General features: G+C 39.8%; 1 protein-coding gene across 1 annotated transcript; it reads left to right on the plus strand.

Annotated features, from left to right (window-relative positions):
• The first annotated feature begins 3977 nt into the window (after positions 1-3977).
• LOC104447404 (G-type lectin S-receptor-like serine/threonine-protein kinase At4g27290) lies at positions 3978-8619 on the plus strand. Its single transcript, XM_039313853.1, is given in 9 exon segments — positions 3978-4282; positions 4285-5298; positions 5390-5493; positions 5605-5713; positions 6675-6814; positions 7150-7360; positions 7510-7747; positions 7861-8011; positions 8090-8619. Coding segments are annotated over 9 exon segments (2520 nt in total). The 5' UTR covers positions 3978-4014; the 3' UTR covers positions 8375-8619.
• Positions 8620-10445: the final 1826 nt, after the last annotated feature.

Consider the following 10445-nt stretch of genomic DNA (forward strand, 5'->3'; position numbering starts at 1 on the left):
CCTCTCTTTTCTCCTCCTCCTTTCTTTTCTCTTCTCTCTCTTTTTCCCTTCTTTTTTGTGCAAGGTCTCTGCCTTTTAGAACACTTATTTTCCCTTTTTCTTTTCTCTTTTTTTTTTAAAATTAAAATCAATCCCACTTTTTGACCCAAGTTAAAAAGACCAAAAAAGAAAAGGCAGATATTGAAATAGGAGCATTATTTGGTTTACTGCACAGTCAACCACTATCAGACTTGAACGATACGTCAAGAACACTGTCATCCTCAGTGCACATCGGATCACGTTCGAATCGTGTCGCTATGGACACGTCTATCATGCTCTTTTTGTTCTTTAGCACGAATTTACGTGTGCTCTTCCGCTAGTTACAATGGAAAAAGTGACAGGCTACAGAGAATTAGCTAGGAGAGACAAGAAATACAGATACTCTCACCACCAGTTTCAGGGCGGTGCATACTTCTCCTACATAATATCCTTATCTTCTAGAAGAGGGCCAAGAGCTTCGTGATACATGTGGTGATGGGAGACTGACACCACCCCCCAATGATCAATTACCGAAGTCTTGGTCTTCATGGCTGGCCCAGGACCTGTGTTTGTCGTGAAGCTGACTCAATGGACACTTCAAAAGGGCCTGGCCTGATGGTCTCCGTCGAGTCTCTCTCACGAGGTCTTATCAAAAAACAGCGAGTCAAGCACGACATTCACAATCGTCAACGGGATCAGTCCACGTGAATCAGACCTACACATACCCGAGACATGCTTGCCTTCCTCTCTGTCATCTTTCATCACTTGGCACTCTCTACTTTCGTAACTACAAATTTGCACCCCCAATTTCAAGGGAGGGTACATCAATTCAACTCTCGTATTTTTTATTGATGTTAAATTTGGTCTTGATCTTTTAATTTTGTTAAATTTACTGTTCATGTTATTTTAATAAAATCAATTTAGCCTGTCAAAGAGTATAAGAATCACATTTAACATTGATGAGGCATGTATAAACTATTTTTGACATTTCCCCCTCTTTCTTATAATAGTACCCCTATCCAATTTCATCTATCATAGTCAAACATACGATCTTAGTCCGTAAAATCATAACCTATACCATTAGCTTAGTCGCCGCCACACCCCAGCAACATCATTGCCATCACCAAATGTCGAGGTCATGTCACCACCTGCTGCTTCCTTTGCCATTATTGCGATGGTACCCACCAGCCATAGCTCTTCCTCTCTCTCACAAAAAGAAGAAGAAGAAGCCAAAAAAGCAATCATTTCATTACAAGTCTTATAACTAAGTATTTCGCCATATCTATGTTAGTATTTCGCATTACCCCATTTGGTTGATTTTATGTACTTTCATCTTGAAATTTGAGCACATGCTCAAACTAATAAATTTCATTAGAATTTTATAACTTTACGTGCGGGTTTCATTGATCAATTGACTCATTTGATTATGCAATTAAGTCCTTGAGCATTTTCAGGAAATTATGATGAAGTCCTTTGTCATCACTTCTCTTACGCCTGCCAAGTTGAGGCTGTCACAAGAGTGACGTCCCATTGTCACTGTGGACTACACCCAGTAAATGACTTTGTCGCACTTCTTTAAAGACAAATTACAAAACCAATGGACCCATGCATATAAATCCAGCCGACCCCACTATTTGGTAAAAGTCGTGCTCAGAGAGAATAATCCTTATCGCCAAAGTGAGCATTCTTAAACCTGGAACATGTTAGAGGGAAACAACATAAGAACCTCAAAACATTCACTAGAAAGATCTGATTCCGCTACCTGAATCCGAATACCCCCGAGGCAATGTTCCGATCTCACTTGAGTACGGAGGAGGGGGTGACCCCATGGTCTCGTGAGGTGGTTTATCCTCCATTACCGGAATGAGTAACCCTTGAGATAATGCCCCAACCTCGTTTGATTGTGGAGGGGGTTATTGTTTGCATAAGTCATAGTTGGCATAAGTAAGAAAGGCGTGAACTTTCCCCATAATTCAAATGCCTCGTAACGTAATGTCCCTAACTTCCTTCAAGTATGGGGGAGGGGGTCCCCATGGTCTCATGAGATGGTTTAGCAACTACAATCAGAATAAGAAACCCCCTAAGGCAATGTCCCAATCTTGTTTGAGTGTAGGGAAGGGGTTTACCCCAAGGTCCCATAAAGATATTTCATTTTCATCCAACACAATTGGCATAAATAAGAACACTGCCAATTCCGCCCATGATTGTGAAAAAATTGATTCATAAATCAAACATAAAGTGATGTTGCATTCTTTGCCTTGAGTTTTTCTTACTTACGACTATTCATCGTACATGCCGCTTTCCAAATCAATTTTATAAATGGGTCACATCAACTTATAGCGCTCTTTTCCGCAAATCTCGGGTCTTAGCTTGCGTCTTGGACACCCACAAGTCTGGAGGTCAAGCTCGGTTTAATTCAAAATTGATCCGCCACTTCCTACACATTTAACTAATTATATATTTCATCTACTAAAAAACATGCACATTCGGATTTAGGTTACATGCTTATGTCCATTTCATGCAACCATTTTCCCCCGTGTTGGGCTCCAACTTGACTATGAGCTTTCCGCGTCAAAGATTAAGGTGTCATACTGTAGCTAGCCTGCCCTAAACTTCTTGGATTCTACCAATTTCCACCGCACAAATTTTTTTTTTTAAAATTTAAAACCCGAAACATTAAAAAATTGGAACATTTCCTCGAAAGATAGTGTCGGGTCAAATCCTTTTTTTGACTTTGCCATCCGTATTGAATAGGTAATAGTGGCGCTTAGCGCTTATGTTGCTCTCCCGTATTGTCTTCGTTCCACATGGTTGCAGACTCGAATTGACTTCAATTGTGGGTGCTTTCTAGAGTCCCGTGGGGACAAAGGGGACCGGTCCGAATTTTCTACTTTTTTTAATTTGTCGGAATTTATCTTGAATCATGTGAAGGTTATTCAATCTGATATAAAGCTATTTCGCTTTGTAGATCGAAATTTACTTATAATCGTTATAACTCGCTTGTTTTATAACTAGCAATTTATAGTTTTGGATGGTAGTTTGACAATAGTCTTTTAAAGTAAAAATGTTCAACACTCAATAATTGACCTACAATATAGTGATATGCCTAAAATTTCCATAGTTGATTATACATGTTTTCCCAAGTAATTGTAATTTTCCGATAAGTCATCGTAATTCACAAGTCAATGCCTCAAAGTATCATAAGGTTGAATGTCCTATAATTGATGGTTTTCCTACGAAAAGTCATGAACTATATAAATTTATCGCAAATTTGCTTTTCCAATCTTGGAAAATTGACTAGATGATTGTAACACCTTTTTCAGTTTGTAATCCTTAGTAATTATTCTCATTTGTTGTAATTTTTTCTTAATCAGCAGTGTTATTGACAATCTTAGAACCAATAATTTTGCTTAAAATGTTCGTAAGTAATTATATTAAATAATCTGATGGTTGAAATTTATTCTTTTTTTTTTTTTTTTGGGTTAAAATTTAGAATGGATTGCACAATTATCCAATCATTATTAATGAGATGAATGGATTCTTTATGAACTATTTGACTAACCTCATGAATTAGATCAAGTGTGAATCATAACCAATTTGAGCAATCCAAACACGATATTATGATGCGCCTAAACCACACATATTGGTCCGTTCTTTGCCGACTAAGCCAATGACGAACCTAATCAACATCTATACTCTGTCTCTGGGGTATATCCAACAAAATTTTCACTAGTCTTCCACCAAATAGGTGGCATATATTAACATTCGACTCTGGCCAAACCAAATTGAATATATCTTTCTGCCACCATCAAGCTTGTCTGAATAACGAATACTGCCACAGAATTTATACTTACGTCTCTTTCTTGCAACCTTCTTTCCAGAGAAAATACCCCCCTCCGTGGCCGCCAACCATGTTTGAAAAAAAAAAATCCTATAAAACTCCTAGCCTGACCCTCGCTATTACATATAATTCGCTATCCGGCTTCTGTCTCTTCAATGGAGATTCTTTACTCTCCTTTTCACTTCTTCATCTTCATCACCTTGCTTTCAACAGCAGCAGAGCTCAGCAGATCTGCTGACACAATAACTCTGTCTCGGCCTGTCAGAGATAACGAGACTCTAGTTTCCGCGGGAGCAAAGTTCGAGCTTGGATTCTTCAGCGCTGGAAATTCGTTTAACCGGTATGTTGGGATAAGGTTCCACAACATCCGGTCAAGGACTGTTGTCTGGGTCGCGAATAGGGATGATCCAATCAATGGCTCGTCAGAGTCCTGCGGATTGAGAGAGGAGGAAATCTGGTCATTGTTGACGGAACAGGAAGAGCTGTTTGGTCCACGGACACAGCAAATGTGACCTCCGGTACCGTGGCTGCGCAGCTCCTGGACTCCGGGAATCTGGTCCTCACAGATGAAAGCAACAACGGTTCGAGGAATATCCTGTGGCAGAGTTTTGACCATCCTTTCGATACGTTACTCGCAGGGATGAAGCTAGGGTGGGACCTGAGGATCGGTTTGAACCGGTATCTCACTTCTTGGAGGAATTCAGACGATCCTTCAACAGGAGACATCACATACAAAGTCGAACTCAAGGGACTGCCCCAGAAGTTCCTCCGCAGGAATGCTTCAGTAATTGAAAGAAGCGGGCCATGGGAAGGTATCCAGTTCAGTGGATTGCCCCTGAACCCAAATGCAATCATCAAACCCGAGTTCGTGAACACCGCTGAAGAAGCGTACTATACCTATCAACTCAACAACAATTACAACATCACGAGGGCCGTGCTCAACCACTCTGGCACGCTTCAACGCTGGCTTTGGAACAATAATACACAGTGGACACTCATACATGAGTTGCCAAATGATCAGTGCGACGAGTATGCAAAATGTGGGCCTAACGCTGTGTGCACGATTGGTGATGCCCCGATATGCAGCTGCCTGACTGGGTACACCCCTAAATCGCCCCAGGAATGGGCAATGAACTCTTGGTCCAGCGGGTGTGTTAAGAAGAAGCCCTTGAATTGTCCTAAAGGAGAAGGGTTCAAGAAGCTGAAGGGTGTGAAGGTTCCGGATATGTTGAGTTACTGGGTGAACTTGAGCACGAGCCTTGACGAATGCAGAGCCAAGTGCCTGAAAAATTGTACTTGCACCGCATATACCAATGCAGACATTGCCAATAAGGGTAGCGGGTGTCTGCTTTGGTATGGAGATCTTCTCGACATCAGAAAGCTCGTTCAACCAAACCACAATCAGAATGTTTTCATCAGGGTCATGGCGTCTGACATAGGTATATTTTCGAAATTCAGTGAAGTTAGATATTTGTCTCCATCTCGTCTCCCTAGCCGTTCCTGAAAATTTTCTTCCATCGTGGGTAATAGGCAATTATAAGTGGAAACTGTGGCTGGTGGCACCAGTAATCGCCGCATCTCTCTCTCTAGCAATGCTTTTGCTAATCTGTTTCTGGAGGAGGAGAACCAAAAACGTCTAGGTAAAGTGTCTTTCTTCCTCGGCAAATATTGACCTCGGTTAATAATCTCCAGTGCAATTGTTTCAGTTTCCTTGAAGCACTTTCAAATATTGTATAGTCTATTAGGCATCTTTCATGCTCGACTTTGTAAGAATGCTAGAATTTGGGCTTCATCGGTATTGTTGCAGCAATAAATGTGAGGTTTACATAGATGAAGCAATTAAGGACGCGTTTGGTAACATTTTCTTTTAAAATTGTTCCGAAAACAAAACATAAAAAGTGTTTCTGTTCCGAGAACAATTTTTGAACAAAAATGCGTTTGGTAAACTTGTTCCGGGAATAAAAATGAACAGAAACACGTTTGGTAAATTTGTATAATTTTTTTATTTCTTTTAATTTTTTAATATTTTTATTTTATTTTTTCTATTTTCTTTCTTATTTTTTTTTTTTTTTTTTTCTTTTTCTTTTTCATTTTCCTTTTTCTTCTTTCAGCCGATCGCTGGCCTCGGCCATGGCCGACGAGGGCCGGCGGCCTCGCCCAGCCACAACGAGGCTCGCCGGCCCCCGGCGAGGCCGAGCCTCGCCGTAGCCCTCGAGCTCGCCCCATCCGGCGAGGCTCGGCGTCGCCCAGCAGCCGGCAACGCTAGCCTAGCGGTGGCTCGGTGAGGCCGAGCCTCGCCGGCCGCCGGGCGAGCTCGGCCGTTGCCGCCAGGCCCCGGCGACGCTCCGGCGAGGTCGCTCGCCCTCGACGGCGTCGCCGGCCATGGCCGAGGCCGGCGACTGGCCAAAGAAAATAGAAAGAAAAAAGAAGAAGAAAAGAAGTAGAAAAAAGAGAGAAGAAGAAAATATTCCTAAATTTTGTTCTAGAAACAATAAACAACTTTTTTTGTTTCTTGTTTCTGTTCTATATGTGTTTCTAGGAACAAAAAAATAATTTTGGAACAAAAACGCAAACAAACGCGTTTCTGTTCCTTTTTTGTTCTTAGGAACAAAAAAAAAAAATAAAAATTGTTTAAAAACAGAAAAAAGAATCAAAACAAACGCAGCCTAAACTAGCCAATGGACTAACTTAAGTTCATTGCTATTCAAACTTCAGGAAGATCTTTTCCCCAAAAGATAAAGTGGGTCGAACAATTTCGAGCTGATATACTGAAAAAGTCTCTCCCCTACACAATTCATTGGTTATTTTTTTGCAGGGAAAACATCAGAAGTGCAGGCTGGGAGTGGAGACAACTTAGAGCTGCCTACGCTAGACTTGGAAGTCATTACTAAAGCGACTGATAGCTTTTCGTCTCTCAATAAAATCGGAGAGGGCGGTTTTGGTCCTGTCTATAAGGTAAGGACCTTTTAAGTATTACTATTTACGAATATGGACATTGGTTCTATGGATATTGACCAGATCTATAAGAATTCGCCTGTCCCAATAACTAGAAAGAGAGAAGGGTGCTTCCTCACAAAGGGAGGGTATGTATGCTCGTCAACTCTCAAACGAGCTCTGGAGTTTCATTCCTCTTTATATATTTCATTTCAGAGCAGTTGGACAATACCATGATGGCACCCATATAAAGAAAAGAAGACTTGGTTATGTACTTATCGAATTAGACATGGATATGTGATTTTAGCTTCGTCATTTTGAATAGTTGTCTTAAGCGATGAACGTAAATATTGCAGGGTTTAATGTCCGATGGAGTTCAAATAGCCGTCAAGAGGCTGTCGCAGAACTCCAGACAGGGTTGTGATGAGTTCAAGAATGAAGTCTTGCTGATTGCGAGACTTCAGCACCGAAATCTTGTCAAACTATTGGGATGCTGTATTAACGGAGAGGAAAGGATGTTAGTATATGAATATATGCCGAACGGAAGCCTCGACTCCTTAATATTTGGTCTGTGCCAAGCACCTCATCTTAGTATGAAAATGTGTTTAATTACTTCAAACGTTTCTTTTCAGATAGGATCGATCCTATTTTAAGTTAGTTTGTGGTTTTGTTTGTGAATTCCTATGGTTGATTTGGGTCCCCAAAAACACTTGTAGGTAATAGAGGAGGTAATTCTCTCGTGTGGAGGCGGCGTTTCAATATCATTGTGGGTGTTGCAAGGGGACTTCTGTATTTACATCGCGACTCAAGATTGAGAATAATTCATCGGGATCTAAAAGCTAGTAATGTGCTGCTAGATAGTGAGATGAACCCAAAGATATCAGATTTTGGCATGGCTAGGGCTTGCAGAGGAAATCAATCTGGGGAACAGACTACACGTGTAGTCGGGACTTAGTAAGTGCCCTTAGAAGTTCTCGCCACACTAGATATTATCCATATTTTTATGCATGATTCTGTGGCTATATTTTTTAATTGACTAAGCATTCTTGCCTCAAAATGTGATGCAGTGGATACATGCCTCCAGAGTATGCAATAGATGGAATTTTCTCGACTAAATCAGATGTTTTTAGCTTTGGAGTCCTAGTCCTGGAAATAATTAGCGGCAGGAGGAACAAAGAATTCCATCACCGTGATCACAATTTTAACCTTCTTGGACATGTAAGCTTCTACTCCAAGATTCTACTTCGAGTTCTGACATTACTCAAATAAAATTGCCTTGGACTCTGCAACTTTCAGGCCTGGAAATTATGGCTTCAACGGGAGGCCACCGAACTCATAGACAAACAAATGGAGGATTCATTTCCAAGATCGGAAGTTATCAGGTGCATCCAGATAGGCCTCTTGTGTGTTCAGCGAAGTCCGGAACAAAGGCCAACTATGTCATCTGTAATACGAATGATGGACAGCGAGAGTGCCTCATTGCCACAGCCCAAGCAACCGGGATTTTACGCGGAGAGGTTCAATGATCAAATAGACGGTGAAACAAACGAGTTAACCATTTCCATAGTCGAGGGTCGGTGAAGATCCACGAGATTTCATGCACACAAAGTTAACACCACGTAATAGTCAAGGTATTAGCTGTTACATTGGAGATTGAAACTCTAGTACACGTAATTTGTCAGGTATTTTCGGCATGAAAATACGAAAAGATTCTCTGCTTTCTTCGACAAAGTACTTGGTCTTGAGAATGCACTTGGAGTAAACTTCTCTTTCGCTATATGTGTGAAACTCCATTCATATTGACAAATAACGGTTATCTGCTTGGATGTTACAAATTCCAAATCAAAGGCATTAGTTGATAGATTAGGTGGATGAGATTCCGTGTGGGCCATCGAAAATTCATAGTACATTTGTAAAGCTGAAATCCTTCCACTTTCCAAGATGCTATTGAGAAGGGCGACATCAGGGTTGGAAGTTTCCCGTTCCCCCCTGTTATCTGAAATCGTGGGTATTGCTTTTTTCTTCTCTTTCATCGTGTGGAAAGCAACGGCAAGCCCACGCAATTAATCAGTATTTGGTCAAAATTCTGGCTCGAACTTGCTTTCATCCTCATGCTTTGAGTACCTATCTAATCAGCAATCTAAAAAGGACAGAAGGCAATGCCAGTTGCTGAAAATAAGGAATGAAGTATATAATCATCATGACGTATGTTCGTCGGGAAATGGAAAATTTCTCTGCTGTCGCGTTTATCGAATGTTTCATCGACTGAAGGAAACACTTCCGCTGACCTCATTCCCCACATAAGAACTTGTCGGAAAATCTAGCTTGTCCTGGACAACGAACAGATGAAAAGGAAAGAGTTAAGGTGCAAAGAGTAATCAATATTCAACAGAGGACAAAACCACAGGACATGGGAAATGATGCTTGCCAGAGAATACAGAAATTTTGAGAAATTTGAAATGGTATATATTTGAAGTCGATAGATCGATGCTGTCCATGTCATCCGACATTGCCTAGTCTGATTGTACCGTTCATCGACAGGTGGGTCAATCTGGTTGTCTAAAGTTTAAGAGTTAATATCCTGAAAAACTCAAAATTGATACATCTATGATAAATTTATCCAAAATTATTTTTTTGACTATGAAAAATCCTAAACTAGTATATGTAACAAATTTATCCCGACTGATTATAAAAAAACCATAAACTAGTTCATTCATGACAAATTTACCCTAAACTAATTTATTCGACCAAAAAAACCCAAAACTGATAAATTTATAACAAATATACCATATATTAAATTGGATTAATACCACAAAAAAATTACAAAAATTGTAAATTGTGACAAACAAAGTGTAAAATCCCAAATTGGTATACCAGTCAATTATCACGTATTATTAACTTAATAATTTAATAATAAAATTTAACGAAAACTAACAAATAGAAATTTTGTCACATGTGTACCGATTTAGGGTAAATTTGTCAAAAGTATACCAGTTTTGGATTTTTGATGGTCAAAAAAATAGTTTTGGGTAAATTTGTTACAGGTGTATCGGTTTTGGGTTTTTTAGGGTATTAATCCAAAGTTTAAAGTTTGGGATTGTGCAGCATTGCAGCCATCGACTTGGGTGGAAAAATACCTACTAAATTTCATTATGAGTTATCTACATTTTGCCTCTAAATTAATCTTAGCATTTTCCAATATATGGCAAAATGATAGATTATTGTAAAATAAAAAAGAAGAAGAGATGATCACTCTATTTGTCCAAAGATGATCACTCTATTTGTCCAGAGATGATCACTCTACCATGATTACAACACAATGCCTAGTGACAAAACGACCAAGATTTTCACCTTGGCAAGGACTCCACCTACAAAACTGGTAGCTCAGCTCAAAAGGATATCCTAAATCTTGTATGCATACCCCAAAAACCTCTCACTCGGTTCACAGTCATATTGAGCATAAATAACAATCCTCTAATACCATAAATCAAATCCATAAATCAATATCTTAAGCTAAGCAAATAACATTTTGCAACATAGCCCATCATCCATTTCCTATCCATTTCACAAATCATCATAAACCTTTCCATAAATCAGTCACAAAGTAATTTCATATATATTACTCCACGAACTTTGTATAACACGCTTTTTA

Source organism: Eucalyptus grandis, chromosome 5 (assembly GCF_016545825.1).
Source record: "Eucalyptus grandis isolate ANBG69807.140 chromosome 5, ASM1654582v1, whole genome shotgun sequence".
Lineage (NCBI taxonomy): Eukaryota > Viridiplantae > Streptophyta > Magnoliopsida > Myrtales > Myrtaceae > Eucalyptus > Eucalyptus grandis.